General features: G+C 46.4%; 1 protein-coding gene across 2 annotated transcripts in view; it reads left to right on the forward strand.

Moving 5' to 3' along the window:
- The first annotated feature begins 6,282 nt into the window (after window positions 1-6,282).
- The window catches only part of ITGB3 (integrin subunit beta 3), a 50,780-nt gene continuing 41,001 nt past the window's right edge, over window positions 6,283-16,061 (forward strand). For both annotated transcript variants that reach the window (XM_045525932.1, XM_045525933.1), the window contains exon 1: window positions 6,283-6,390. In XM_045525932.1, the coding sequence (XP_045381888.1) occupies window positions 6,312-6,390 (79 nt within the window). In that variant the 5' untranslated portion in view covers window positions 6,283-6,311. The remainder of the gene's footprint in view (window positions 6,391-16,061) is intronic.

Below are 16,061 nucleotides of genomic sequence, written 5' to 3' on the forward strand. Positions count from 1 at the left end.
TGGGGGTGGGAGGGCAGGACTGACCCAGCCCTGGGTGCCTTCTTGGGCTGGTGGCACAGAATTCCCGGACTTGGCCTGGGCTGCAGGAACGCTAGAGATAACTACTTTATGGACTTCCCAATCTTATCTCAGAAAATGAGAAATCAAAGAGTGTTTTATCACAAATAGGAATTTTCTCCCATTAACACAGCAATGCTGGTTTGAAACATTTGGGGGTGTCTGGCATTCTATACTCACACGGTGAGGGAGACAGTGGGTTGTAGGGGCAGTGTTGGAGTCAGACCCACCTGTTTTTCAGTCCCATCTTTGCCACTAATTCCCTGGGTACCCTTAAGATAATGACCTCATCTCTCCGAGCCTCCGATTTTTTCACTTGTAAAATCAGGATTCCCAGGCCTACCTTGTGCTAACTAAAAAAATGAAGTATGAAAAAAATACTTAGCATAGTAACTTGTACATAATAACTGCAAAATAAATGGCATCTAGTAGAATCATCATCATCACCATCATCATCATTGCCTCTTCACTCCTCCAAGCCTCAGTATTCACCTCTGTAAAATGAGTTAGTATACAGATAAAAGGAGACAATCAATATTTGTATAGGAGGTGGCATATTGTGGTTGCTCTCAAATTCCAGTTCCTTCCTTTGGGAGAAAACCATGCTCTGGGGAAGAGGACCTGTGTCAGGAGCACGATGTGGCGAGGGGAGGTGGGGGCAGGGAAGGGAGGCCAGTCTCTGGCTGGAGCAGACCTGTGGAGATCACCCTCTCGGTTGAGCAGACGTGTGGAGGGATTGTGGAATGGACTGGCATTGGATTCAGGCAGATTCGGGGGACCCACTGACTAGTTCCTGCTACTCAGAGCTGGTGTGGTGGCAGGCTGGAGTAGTGACAAGAAATAGCGGCTACTGTGGATACTGGCTATAGCAAGGGCCTCCCGAGTCCCTGGTGGCCCAGAGGAAGGCCTACCAGCCTCATGGGGGTCGAGGCTCTAGGATTCCTCTGAAGCAATTGTTCTTAACCCTTGAGGTCACGGACCCATTTGAGAAGCTGGTGAAAACTAAGGACAATTTCTGTAGAAAAATGTATGTCACACAAACTTTTGCTTATTAGAGAGTGTTCACAGATCCCCTGAAACTCATCCAGAGACTTCAGGTGAAGCAACCTTGTCCCTGGGTTCAGAAGGGATACGTGCTCTGATGTTTTGAACTTGGGACAGGCTGGGACTTGTCCCAGCACCACTAATGAAGCCCAAGGATTAGCCACTAGATTAACCCATGGTTTGGTGCAGGGGCAGGGGATCTGACCCAAGGAGCTGTCAGAGGATGGTCAGTTTGACCAGCAAGGACATTGCCCATAGCCTACAACATCCTCCTGTCTCAATTCAGCCCACACTGGCCAGGGGGGCTAGTGATAGGTAGCAACACTGAAGCAATGGGTGTCCTGACTTATAGGCAGAACCTGGGGATAGACTGGGAATCAAGCACAGATGAGTTGATCCTAAGGAGGAAAAAATTGCTCACATTTATTGAATACTTACTACATGCCAGTTACTGTCCTAAGTGGCTGACATTAATGTTTTCCATTTAACCCCCATTGTATAGATGAAGGAGCTGAGACCTAGGGCAATTAAGTAACTTGCCAGTGTCACTCAGCTAGCAAATGGTGGATCTAGGATTCCTTCTCTCTCTCTGTCTTTTTAGAGACAAGGTCTCACTATGTTGCCCAGGCTGGTGTCGAATGGATCTAGGATTCAACTTCTGACTGTTGTGCAGTTGATTCTTACACTAGCCTGTCTCTTAAAAATGCAGATAAGGAGTGCCTGAGAGGTCTGAGAGGAGGGTCTCAAGCTCAGCTGCAAGTTTGGATTCACTGGAGCAGGCCTCCAAGGAGGGCTACTGGGGGTTAGAGAGATACCAGAACAAGAAGTCGGGGGTAGAAGCCAAGCGGCAGCCCCATTATCAGAATGAACTATACCTCTTCATTCTGGGCTGGGATGGGGAAGGGGTATGGTTTGGTCTGAGATGGGACCTGAGCAGTCATGTGATGCCCTTTGTAGGCACAGAGCTTGAATCTGGGCTTGGCCAGGTAGTACCTTGTATGCTGAGCTGGGATGGAACGTCCTTGAGCTCTCACTTTTTCTTCTCAGCAGAGGAGGTGCTGGTTTACACGAGGATGAGGGAGGAGTTGCACTCCAGGACAGAAGTTGATTGCTCCAGGCCCAACCAGGATCAAGCTCTGGGAAGATGGGGCTGCTGTTCTTTACTCCTGCATCCTTAGTATCCTGAGAAGCACCTGGCATACTGCAGATGCCTGACAGCTGCTTGCGAATGAATGGTAAATGCCAAGGCTGAGCTCATCCCCCCACAACTCCCTTGATAAAAATCTAAGGGTACTTTCTCAGATAGTTTCCCAGAGCCCAGAAATTCTAAGTTATGCCATTTTTACTCAGTGTGGACTCTGAAAAGTCCGTTCTCCTGCAAGCCAAAGGAACAGCTGGGTCATCTCTCTCTCAATAGACAGAAGAAGAGCTTCTGCCAAATGTGTAGGAGGAGAAGATTCTGAGCCAATGTGCTACACCATGCTTAGCCTCCTTAACTAGTGAAATGGATATGCACTGAGAGATCTGCAATCGCTGCACAAATAATAATAAGAAGAACATATTCCTCTGTGCTTTTCAGATTCCAAAGGGCTTTCATATCATATCCATGGTCTCATGGAACATCATAGCCACGTGTGTGTGTTGGGAGGGGATAGGGTGAGGTTAGGGGTGGAGAAAAGGGCAGGAAATAGTTATTTTTTACAGATAAGGAAAATGAGTGTAGAGAGGATTTGGAGACCTTTTTAAGGTCATGTAAGTAGCAAAAGGTGGGGCAAGGACCTGAATCCAGACCTTCTGAGTCTTTGTACAAAGGGGGATGGAGCATGACCTTAAAGGTAGGAGGTCCAGAAAATGGCCACAACCCTGGCCACAAAACTTATAGTGGTGACAATGAAGAACTGAATAGGAGTAGGGACTGCCCAGCGGGGCCAGACTATTGATGAAAAATAGGGAAAGAATACCTATTTTGGTGTCAGCCTGGCCACAGTTGGGCAAGGGACTAGACAATGTGATTCTTGCCTCTTAAATGGATCTTGGGAAGCTCTTCCACCTGCCATGGTCCTATTTGCTGGGGAGCATGGCACTTAGGCAAATCAAAGAACAGACACTCAGATCTTCTGACATCTTTGCTGGATAAACAGTTTGTTAAAATTAACTATTAAGGGCTGCTAAAAAGGTAAAAAAAAAAAAAAAGGAAGAGCTTTTTCTATTTATGGAGGGCTTGCTAGGGAATATAAAGATAAGTCTCTGTGCTCAAAGCATCTCACTGTCCAGTACTGGTAGAAGAAATGGAGGTAAGTAAATAAATAATGACAAAACCTTTGTTTCTGGCTATAGTAAAGTGACTGGTATAGGACTTTTCCAAAGTAAACAACAATACATTTGAAAAATATTTGAGGAGCTGCTTTTAGGCCCTGAACAATAGGTAGAGCAGAAACATAATCGTTGAGGGAAGAGAAACACATGGAGTGAATCCTGTATCTGCCCAGTTTTCTTCATGGGGGCACTTTCTGGACTGCAGTACGGGAAGGTGGAGCCTAAGAATTGCGTGCTGGGCTCACTGAACATAAGAGGAATAGATTCGAGGTCAGGGCTGCTAAAGGAAGCTGCAATTTGCAGAGAAGGGTTTTACAGAGGAAGGAACTGAGCAGAGCGGTGTCCCCATAAGTCTGCGTGGGTGTTCCCCGTGGCCTTTGGATGAAGACTGCACGTGCACAGGGTGAGCCTCCCCGAGACTTACCAGTCAGCAGCTGGGAGCTGAGAACACTGGCGAGTTCACATGGCTTGGAGATGTTGGCGTTTCAGCCTAGCCAGAGTGCAGAGACCTCACTGAGCAGCTCACGTACTTAGAAGACACCTCAAAGTCTGTACCTTAGGAGTGAGGACCATGTCCTATAGTAAAAAACCACACTCCGAAGATAAACAGATGGCAAGCAAGCATATGAGAAGATGGTCCACATCATATGTCATCAGGGAAAAGCAAACTAAAACAAAGTCTCAGTGGTCTGTGGAACAACATCAAGAAATCTGTCTCAAAAAAAAAAAAGGCAACTAACTGTTTAAAGCAAAAATTAAAAAAATTATATTGTGAGTTACTGTGTATTTAAAATATATGACAATAATAGCATAGAGGATGGGGTTGTGTTCCCAGAATTATATTGTTATAATTCTTACATTTTACATGAAATGGTACAATAGTAATTCAAGGTGGACTATGTATGATAAACTTAAGAGGCATATTATTATAATCCCTAGAGTAAACACACACATACAGACACACACCCTGCACAAAGAAGAGGTGTAGCTAGAAAGCCAGGAGAGGAAAAAAAGAATTATCCCAAAAGAAAGCAGAAAAGGAGAAACAGAGAAACCAAAAAGATGGGACAAACAACAAGGGGTAGATGTAAACACAACCATCAATTACTATACTAAATGTAAATGGACTAGTCCCTTCCCTTGTCCTAGGTATGAGAGCTCAGCAGGGACGGGACTCTCTTGCATGGTGGCGGCACGTTTGCCAGGGCTTGGGCTAGAGCTGAGGACTTAGTGTATTTGCTGGGGCCAGTGCCCGCCCCAAGTAGGTGGTTGGCACCAGCAGAGCTAGGCTGAGGAAACACCTAGGTGGTTGGAGATTGGTTATAAATACAGGAATTGAGCAAATAAGTAAATATATAGGCACAGATGAAAACAGCTTGTGTGACCTAGACTTTGCTCCAAGGCAATGACAACACTGTTATTAATAATTTTGGTCTAAAAGCCCTCTGCAGGCAGGGGAGGTAGATGGAGCCAGAGTATCAAAGCCCAGGTCAGAGGGCCTAGTCACCCTTTGCAGTGCTGGCTCTTCCCCTGTCCCCTTGCAAATTGCTAGTGACACTTCTGCTGATATATGCTGCTATAAGGTGTATTCTAGTGTTTGGGAGATTGAAGGAGAGAGTGCCCATCTTGGCAGAGGGTAGGGCTGGAGGAGGGGGGCTGTCAGACAAAATTACATGGAAGAAATGACATCTGAGATGTTTTGAAAGATAAGTGGAATTTTCCAAGTGGAAAAAGGAAGGAAGATCAGTCAGACAGAAAGGCATGGAGCATTTGGGAATGACAAATGATAGGGTGGGAGATATGGCTGGAGAGATGGATCAGGGCCAGTTGTCAGGCATCTTGTGCATTTTGGGAGCGGGTGGGCACACGGAGAGGCCACAGAAAAGCCCATGGGCAGGGCTTTTTCACTATAAGGGTGAAAGACCTATGGAAGCCCAGGAGCTAGAGAGGCTTTCAGCTGTCTCAAAACTGACACCTCAGGCCTTGTTTATCAGCATCGGAGCTACCCATCTAGGCAGGCTGCGCCACCCAGCCACTTCCTGGCGGCCTCGTGCTCACAGCCCTCGTATAATAGTTTGCCTCCCCAAGCTTCCAGAAGTTTCCAGTCTGGGAGAGACCCAGGGACCTAGAGGAAGCACTGGATTGAGGGTTGAGTGGTCAGGCAGCAGGCAGGAGGCCCTTGAGGAAATTAAGATAAAGCTCCAAAACCTGTGAGTTTTTGAGTTTGGAGGCAATTTGCTGTGTTCGGAAACGTCCATCAGACACCTGCAAGAAGTACTTGTAGAGAGAGGCGCTTCCCGGACCTATCCCTGCTTTATGCCAGCTTGAGGTGTGGTCTTGTCCCCAAGAGGCTTACAGTCTACCAGAAGACTAAACTAACCCAAGAAAAACAAATAGTGAATAATAAAGGACTGAGCAGGTTCAGAGAAGGCACTCGATAGATGTCTGTCGGTTAAATGAATGAAAGTGAATGAATGAAACTGGAGGTACCGAGGGAAAACGCCCCGAGAATCCAGGTGAAGCAGAGCTTTGCGGGTGTCTCTGAGGAGGTGGGACTGGAAGGGTCCAGGCAGGGGCCACAGGCCTCTGACCTTTCTGAGCATACGAGTGCCCAGAGGGGACCGGGACCGGGATGCACTGGCGGCCGCGCTGCGGGCCGGGCTCGCGGGCTGTTCCCCGGGGGCGGAGGCGAGGCGCTGGGGGGAGTCGCGGTTCCCCACCGCTCCCTCTCCGCCGCAGGGTCCAGAAAAGGGCCCGAGGGGAGGAAGCACGAGTCCGCGGCCCGCCCCGTTGCGTCCCACCCACCGCGTCCCCTCCCCTCCCGCTGCAGGAAAAGCGACCGCGGCCGCGCTGCTTGCCGTGGGCCGGGCGGAGCGCGGCGGGCGGCGGGCGAGATGCGAGCGCGGCCGCAGCCCGGGCGGCTCTGGGCGGCTCTGCTGGCGCTGGGGGCGCTGGCGGGCGTCGGCGTCGGAGGTGAGTGAGGCTCCCGCGCCGCGGGGACGCCGCTCTCCCGGGATCCGCGTCGCCGTCCAGTTTGCAGACTTGGAGCCGCGAAACCCGCGCGGGCGCGTCCCGCGGGTCTGCGCTCGGAGCGCCGGGGACCGTCCCGGCCCCGCGGTGGAGGGGCCGAGAGGCGCGCGGTGCCCGGGGCGGGTCCTCCCGGACTCCGAAGCTGTCAGCCAGGTGGGGTGCCTTCCCGCGGCGGCCTCCGCGCGCGGTGCGGTGGGCGCGCCTCTGAGCCCCGCGTTCAGCTCCGGTGCGTGCGTCGCGGGTGGTCCCCGCCGGGCTAAGGAAGACCGGCCCGAGACTGGCCCGGGTAGCCGAGGCGAGGTGGGGCTTCCCGGGGCTGCTCCCGCGCGTTGGCCGAGGGACGCATCTGTAGCTTCTGCAGGGAGAGGGTGCGCGCGCGGGTTTGCCAGTTACTCGACATTTCCTTTTTCTCCGAGTGTTACACTTTCTTCCAAGATTTTTTTTTTTTAACTTGGTAGCTCCCTGCAGGAATGTTTTGGAGCAGGATGAAGGCTCTGCCTCCTCCAGTGTCCCCGGGTGGCAGCGGTGCCTCCGTTTCCGGGACAGACCTTGCACCCCCAAAATCTCCAGTGTATGCGGGGAGCCACAGCAAGGCTCCCTTGGGCTGGCTCGCATCCCTGCCTTTGTCTCCCTTGCTGCTGCGCACACCATCAGCCGCAAGGGCAGGCGGCATTCGGCCTCCTTGTTGCTGGGGTCAGGGATGGAGGGATAGAGCCGGCACAACCCTGGGCTGCTGCCCGTCATCTTTCCGGAGCCCTTGGGGATCTTGCTTGGCGCAGGCTCTGGTTCCTGGTTCCCTGGGGCCGCTCCTTTCTGAGGACGCCGCAAGAGTGCATATGTTTACTTTTAATGTACTCATAAAGCACTCATAAAGTACTCATAAAGCAGTTTAGAACCTGCAGAAGGAATTGTTTTCAAGGTTAAGATTTATTGGTAAGTCCATTTTAAAGATAAACTATTCTAAAATACTTTGACGATCGCCTTAAAGAATCTTATAGGTATGTACAGGCAGGTACGAGACAGGGTAAGGATATCTTGGAAGAGTTGCAGTTGATGCATACGGAGCTGTTCAAGCTGTTATTGTTGAACTTCCCACGTGATAGAGACTAAAACAGATCACCTGGTGCCGTTAGCTTGCAGGGAGCAGCCTGATGACCTTCGCTCGGAAAAAGAGTCTCCAGCACTTTGCCCTGGGAGATGTGAGAGCCTTTGGTCAGACCCAGGGCAACTCAGCTTCCTCCTGCAGAGATGCTGGCTTCCATGAACTTAAAACAATTTTTGCTTTCATTTAAAAAATTTTTACATCCACAGTTTTCTAAGTTCAATTCTGAGTGTAATCATTATATTTTCTTACAGTTTTAGAAGAAATTAGGTAACATAAGATAGTGCCTAGCTGGTGCTTGGCCTGATGTTAGTGAAGATGAAGAGTTTATATATTATTTTGGTGTCTCCCTCCCTATCCCCAACTTCTCTGGAGCCCCAGTATATGTTATGTTGGTCTGGTTCACACAGTTGTAATGACCCATGTAGGATTCTACTGCACTGACATACTTAAGTTTGCATTAAAGATCATTTAGGAGATCTGCTCACAGATTTATCTTGTGATGGGGGTGATTCCAGGAGTGGGGATGGGTTGTGCTGACCCAGAGCCCCTCTGAGAGGCAGGGTAGAGCAGTGTTTAAGAGCAGGGGCTGTAGAATCAGACTTCCAGAGTAATAACCACCCTGACCCCCAAGCAAATTCTATCATTTTTACATCTGCTATCCCAGTGTTGGTAGCAGGGTTGCAGATATCATTAGATCCTTGGGGAAGCAGGTTGTGGGATGGGTGTGGAATTGTGTTGGGACACAAAGTGTTGAAGGGACACAGAAAGAACTGGATGGGGTTGGGAATGGCACAGAGAGGCTGTCCTAGAGTAGGAGAGTCTGGTATGGGTAGAAGAAAGGTTGTTGGGGGATAGCATTAAGTTTTTTTGATTTTATGTACAAAGATAATCTTTTTAGCTTCACCCAAGAAGTATTGAATTTTGTGGCTTCCCCATATTTAGGTTTTTATTCTAACTCGTTTAATTCTGAGCTGAGGTGCTTATTTCTCTTCTGGACTTTATATCTTAGAAATTCTCGAGTTGATACCCTCTGCTGGAATACTCAGGTCTTTGAAAAATATGGGAGGAAGGGTTGTTGGCTGGGGAAAGGGAGAGCTATGGGTTAAAGTCAGTCAGATGTAGGTTTGATTCTTGACTTTGCTGCTTATTGGCTGTGTGATCTTAAGTAAGTTACCTAATCTCTTGGCTCCCCAGTTTCCTCATCTGTAAAGTGGAGAAAACAATACCTCTGTGATTATATCGATTACATGAGACAAAGGCACAAAATAAATATTCCGTAAACAGCAACTACTCTTGTCATTATTCTTCCCATCCATGCAATCTACTGTGTATTGGAGGCAAGAGCTGTTACTGCTTCATGCATGAGCACTAACCAGGCTCCCAAAGTGAGACTGATGGGGTCCTTTTGCCCACACCTCTCTGAGGGGGACCCTGGTTATTTCAACCCATTTCTTGGTGGTGGTTTGGCATACTTCAGCCAATCTGACCCAACAAAAATCCACAGAAGAGGCCAAGGAGTAGAGGCTCTATCTATGAGAAAACCTCAAGCCCTGTCTCTGGGAAAGGAGGAAGGTAAAAGGCATCTGCAAGATTTCCAGTTCCACGACAGGGACATGTCTGTTTCGTTCAAAAACTCTATGCCCAGTGCCTGGCACATAGGCAGCAAAATAAATATCTATGGGATGGTATGAAAGTCATCTGGAGGTGATGTGCCAAACCTCAAGAAAGCCAATGTTTGAATATTTGCATTCATTCAGTAAGGATCCTCAGGTGCTCCATCGGAATGTTCTGGAGGGTACATGAAGTACAGCTGAGATCATGAGTTCTTTGGGCATTTGGACCCCTGTACTGTGGCACCATTTGCACCTCTGATGTGAGGGTGCTGGAAACTCAAGGGATCCTCTGTGAAGTGTCTGCCCTTTTTTCCCTTCTGGGGGGAGCCCTCGGGAGGGCAACATTCTCCTTTATTGTAAGGGCAAAGGTGAAGCATGGAGGAGGTCTCCTGTGGAGACCATAAGATGGGCAAGGAGGTGACAGTAAGGAGGGGCTGTCTGGGTATGACTCTAGAATTTCCTAATAGAAATTCCTCTTCCGCAGCTCCCCACCCCACTTGGGATCTCTGCTTATCATCCCCTTCCAGCCCCAAGAATCCTTCTGCCCTCGTTGGCAGGAATGGCCAGGAAGCATGCCCACAAGAACCACAACTCATGAATCAGACAGATAATTAATCGGGAGAGTGACTGAGCTGCTTGGGGACAAACCACGTGGCTCTACCCAGCCCTCGCTCTGCCCACAGAGCGGGCCTACAGCTTAACCCCATCACCTCGCCTCCCTTTCCCTGAACCTTGGCTCTTCCAGAGTGGGAAGATCATTGCGCCTGATGAAGCTCTGGCTACTAGTGGAAATGAAGGTGGGAGCAGGGAAATGACACTGTTTAGGGAAACTGCCTATTCCCCCTATGTAAATTGCTGGCATTTATTAAAATGTGAAATTCTCCAGCAGAAAAATAACAAAATCTGCCTTTCTTTCCATGCACACAGTCTTACCAGAAACATTTTTTTAGAGTTAGGTTGTTGAAATATTGTTTATGTACAATAAAATTCATCCTATTTAGGTGTAGAGTTCTATGAATTTTTACAAATGCATATGTTCAAGTAACCATCACCATAATCAAGATACAAAATATTGCCATTGCCCCCCCAAATTCCCTCAAGGTCTTTTGTAATCAATCTCCTACCTCCATCCCTAGTCCCTGGCAACCACTGATCTGTTTCCTGTTCCTGCAGTTCTATAGTTCTGTGTTTCACAGAATGTCATGTAAATGAAATCATACAGTGTGTAGCCTTTCAGTCTGGCTTCTTTCACTTATCATAATGTATTTGGGATGTATTGATCCATGTTGCATGTATCAATAACTCTAAGAGGCTACCTGAGGCTACTCTGTCATCCTCAAGTGTTGAAACATTACCCTGAAAGCAGTGGGGCTGGATCCATGATCCTTTATGCCCTGGAGATGCCATCCGGCTTTCAATTTCTAAATTGTCTTTTTTCTTTTTCTTATTTTGGAGTCAGGGTCTTGCTCTGTTGCCTGGGCTAGAGTGCAGTGATGTCATCATAGCTCACTGCAACCTCAAACTCCTGGGATTAACTGATCCTCCTGTCTCAGCCTCCTGAGTAGCTACAGGCATGTGCCAACACGCCTGGCTTATTTTTTCTCTTTTTATTAGAGACTGGTTCTCACTCTTGTTCAGGCTGGTCTTGAACTCCTGACCTCAAGTGATCCTCCCGCCTTGGCCTCCCAGAGTACTAGGATTAGAAGCATGAGCCACTGCTCCTTGCCCAATTTCTAAATTTTCTTATTGGATAGATGCATTCGTCATATATAGTCCAGTAGGTTTTCCAAGTGCTAAGTAGTTAAAGACATCAGGATATTGGATAGGATTTTGCAGCAAGCAACACTTTTATTATTCTTGGTCCTAAGATCAATAGATATTTTATGGCCAAATAGGGTATGTCACAATCCTTGGAGCCAGAAGCTGTTAAGTAAACCTGGGGCTATTCTACCTTCATTTATTTTTGGTAGCATCTCTGACAAAACATCCCATTAGAAGTCTTCCTTTCTGTTTTTCTGTCATGTTCCCACAAAAAGACTACTTATTCACCCCCTCTCTGTTTCTTAGTTCAGTTAGTTCAGTTTCTTAGTTCAGTTAGTGAAGATGTTTAAACATTCAAGGAGAGAAAGAATGAGGTGATACATGCTCATCATTAGAAAGTCAAACACTGGAGAGTAAACGTGCTGATTCCCTTCTACTTCTATTCCCCTATCATGTCTACTATTAATCAGGTGGTGCGTTGTACTCAGACATTTTCCCCATGCATATATAATTCTCACGTGTGTGTGCGTATGTGTGTGTGTTCCTTTACCTAAACTTGTGTTATGTGCTACTTCCTTTTATATATATCTATAAAAAACTCAGTGTGAAAAGAACTCTGGGTCCGCATATAAGAAACCTACATCCGATTCGCGGTTCTGCAGGCTTTCTCATCAACTTGCTGGGTGACTTTGAACAGGCATCTTACCTCTGGGACTCATCTCTTGGTGCCTCAGGGGCTGCAGAGCCTGCCAAGGGTAAGATGAAGGCAGAGACCAAAGTGTGCTCCTGCTCCTCCCCACCTTCAACTGAAGTTTCTCCTTTGACTGATTAACAACTTGGAATTTCATGCAAGGATTTCTTTGAGAATAAAAGGGAGGTCCTGCTGTTAAAATCAAGCCTGAAAAACTTTGCACTAGAAGAGAGCTCCAGAAGTTTGGCAAAAGAAACATTCAGTAGCCACTTTAAAAGTCTCTGTAGTCAACCCTAAATCTCTTTGCTAAGGGAATTTTTGGGTAGAGAAAACCTGGTCTGTGATATCCACTCATGGTTCTAAACCCCTATTTTAGCCATGACACATGATAAACTCCAGATGAAACCTTTACTGGAGCCGCCTCGAGTAGCATGTTTGACCAACTCCCCAGTGGAAGGGAGCGTGGAGTCTCCTTCCTGGGACTTCCACAAGTTGAGAACAGACCACATTGTGGCCTGGGTAGTTCTTGAAGGCTAGTGGGCTGGAAAAAATTTATTATTATTTTTTCATTCTCTTTCATTATTATTATTAATTTTTTAAAATTGAAAAATAATATTTTTATATATTTATGGTGTACATGATGTTTTGAAATATGTACACATTGTGGAATGGCTAAAATCAAGTTAATTAACATATGCATTACCTCACATACTTATCAATTATTTGTGGCGAGAACACTGACAATCTACTCTCTTAGGAATTTTCAGGTGGATGATACATTGTTATTAACTATACTCACCATGTTGGGCAGTAGATCTCTTGAACTTATTCCTCCTGCCTAACTGAAGTTTCATATCCTTTGACCAGCATCTCCGCATCCACCCCAGATCCCAAAGTTTATTCTTGTGTTCCTGCCGAGCTTTGGGGTTCCAAGAAGTTTTGATACTGACGGAACAGTTTGTAGAAGATTCTGGAGAGCATATGTTTAAATAAATGCAAATGTAGAAAGGGAAGCAGAACAGAGGACATTTAAAATTAGCTTTAATTTTCTTTTAGCTTAAAAAAGTAATTCAGCTTGCAGTAAAAAAAAAAAGTCAGAAATATAATAATGTAAGAAGTACAAGTTCCTTTTAGTCTCATCCTTAAAGATAACCACTGTTGACAGAATTTTTTTTCCCTACGTATATGTCAAACTATGTAATTATTTATCATTATTGTTATTTTTCAAACCGGATCATCCACAATAGGATCATTGCCATTTAATAATATGCCCCAGGCATCTTTTTATGTCAGTTTGTGGTTTTCTATTATTTATCTCAAGAGCTATAATTCTAGCCAGAAGACATACCGTTGTGTAGCTGTATTAGAATTTACATGACCAATTCCCTGTTGGCAGACATTGGAGTCATTCCTAATTATTTGCTACTACAAATAAAGCTACAGGGAATATCCGTATTCATTTACTACACACCTTTGTTCAAGTGTTTCTACAGACTAAATTTTTTGAACTAAAGTTGCTGGGTCAAAGGGCATGAATATTTTAAATTTAAATTTTAACAGTTTTCGCCAGTTTGTCCTCTAAATGGTTGAACCAATTTGCCTTCCTGCCAAGATGGGCTGCCTGCTGTCTACACCCACAAGACATGAGCTGGGGGAGGGAGGCAGCAGAACTGGACTGCTGGATGCCCAGGAGGTCACCAACAGGGCGCCGTTGGGCTGGTCCTCCAACGTAGCTTGGTACAGGCCTGCCTCTTCTATACTGAATGAGTCAGATGGGAGGTGGGGTTGGTGTGCATAAAATTTTCCAGAACTTTGAGATGCAGCATTTGAGTGTAATACTTAGGCCACTAGGAAGAAATGGCGACTTGTGCATTGTTTGAGGGGTCTTGGGCCCTGGGATGCTGGGCCTCCTAGAGTATTAATCGCCCTGATGATGCTTTCTGGCTGGAAGAGCAGATACTTCCAGGTCTGGCAGCACCTTGAAGATCATCTAACTGAACACTATTCGTTTTACAGAAAAGCAAAAAGGGAGTTCCTAAAAGGTGAAGTGATTTGCCCAAGGTCACACAACTAGCTTAGTGGCATTGTTGGGGTCTAGCCGTGTGGACTCCTGTCTCCCAGCCAGACTGATTTCTTTACTATATTGTATCAGAGACAAAGGGCCCCCTCACATCTGACCCTGAGGTGGAGGGGAGGGGCACGGGCATTCCTGGTGTAGGAAGTGACTAGGTGAAGGTGAGGGGGAAGGAAATGAACATTTACTGAGCATCCACTATAGATGGTTCTTTTATGTAGGTTACGTCATTTAATCCTAACAACTTGGGAGCGTGGGGGAAAGGAAGAAGTTGTTTGGGGTCTCTAGTGCATGGCTGAAGTGGCCGGGTTAAACCTGTTAAATACTAGGGAGCAGTTATAAATTCTTGAATAGGGCTATGACATAGAGTCAAAGAGGCACTGGCCTTAGAGAGAGTACAAGAGATGAAGGGATGTGCTTGGGCCCATATGGCCAGTGGAATGGCAAGGGTGACTTTGGCCTTGAGTTCTCCTGCCAATGTGCATACTTCCCCTACCACGGTGTCCATTGGTTTACTGTCTCTGCCTCGCCAAGTTTCCCAAGGGCTGGATGTTAATGGGCTTTATGCGGTCAAAGACCTTCAGCACATGGCTACCTAATTAACCCAGTTGGAGAAGATAACCAGACAAGATCTGGCTTCATTTATAAGGCAGGACCTACTGGCTGAGGGGTCATTGAAAGGGTATGACCAGTGGTTGAAACATTTGAGCTTTGTCCAAAGAGAATCCACTAGCTCAGGCCAAAATCTTTCCTGTCGTTCCCTTCTGAACAAAGTTCTTTGAAAAAGAATTTGGATGAAAGTGCCTTTATTCCAGTGAACAGTTTGCAAATCTGGGAGATACAACCTTCCTTGGGTATAAAACCAAGGTGCATTCTAGAGAACGAAGGGGGTTAGGGGTTTTATAGTGAAAGTTCCGTACAGGTTCCCAATCAGGTTCATTTATGGAAATTAGGGATTCAAACTCACTTGGTTCCGATTGGTTGATACAGCTGAGCTCTGGTCAAGGCAGCTGAGCCAACTGGTTGGTTCAGGTGGGCTCTGGAAGTCCCAAAGTTGAACAGAGATGCAGGTTTTCAGGAAACTTAGAGTACGTGTGTGAACTCTAGTCGACAAATGGCTGTTTGGCTGTATTTAAAATTTATGTCCAGTTAGTCATATCTTGAAGGATCAGCTCTTTCAGGTTCACATCTGTTCACACCTTCATGCCCACATACCGTCCATTAGCGAGTCTTTGGAATATATCTAGAGTCTGACCACATCACTGACACTGCTACCATCCGAATCCAAACCACGGCCATCTGTTGCCTGGATTATTTTAATAAGTCCCTAATTGGTCTCTCTCCCTCTTGCTTCCCTCCTGTCTGTCCTCCCCTCAGCGGCCAGGATTATCTTTTTTTGCTCACCTCTGCTCAGATTCCTCTAGTGGCTTCCTACCACGTGGAGAATGGAAACCGCATTCCCCACCATGGCTATAGGTTTCTAGTGTTCTGGTCCCTAACTGCTTTTCCAGCCTCAGTGCCTCTCTCCTCTTCCTTCCTCTCTCTTCCTGATATTTCTCTAACAGGCTGAGGTTTGTCCAGCTCGCATCTTGGGAATGCTTGTGCCCTAGATCTTCCCATGATTCACTCCAAAACATCATTTTGAAATGTCAGCCCTGCAGACTTTTCCTGACCATGTTCGTTAAAGGAGACTCCTTTCCCTCATTGCTTGCTATTCCTTTATCCTGCTTTATCTTCTTACAGCATTTGCCACTGTTTGGAAGTGTGCTTTTTTTGTTGTGTATGTTTTTGTTACCATCTTGCTCACTAAAATTTAAATTTCACAAGAGTAGGGGCTTTGTTTAGTTCAACAATGTGTCTCCAGTGCCTAGGAGAGTGCCTGGCACAGGCAGATGCTCAATGGATATTTGTTGAGTAAATGAACAAATGAATGAATGCTGACACCATTGATATCTATTGGTAAGAAAGTATAAAGCTAAAATAACTACTTTTCCAACCTTATCCACATGTGGATGAAACATAGTACAATTTTCATTCCAGGCTGGCATTTTTCAGTCGTGCAAAGTATTTCAGGACAAACGTTCCTCAAAATCATGTCATATAAACTACGGAAATGCAACTTCATTTTTATTAGTTTCTTAGGGCTGCTGCAACAAAGTACAACAAACTGGGTGGCTTAAAACAACAGAAGTTTATTCTTATTTATTTATTTATTTTGATATGGGTCTTGCTATGTTGCCCAGGCCGGTCTCCAAAGTGATCCTCCTTCTTCAACCTCCCAAGTACCCGGGATTACAGGCACACACCAGCATACCCAGCTCAGAAATTTATTCTAGCTGAAGGACAGAAAACTTGAAATCAAGGCATCAG

Source organism: Lemur catta, chromosome 15 (assembly GCF_020740605.2).
Source record: "Lemur catta isolate mLemCat1 chromosome 15, mLemCat1.pri, whole genome shotgun sequence".
NCBI lineage: Eukaryota > Metazoa > Chordata > Mammalia > Primates > Lemuridae > Lemur > Lemur catta.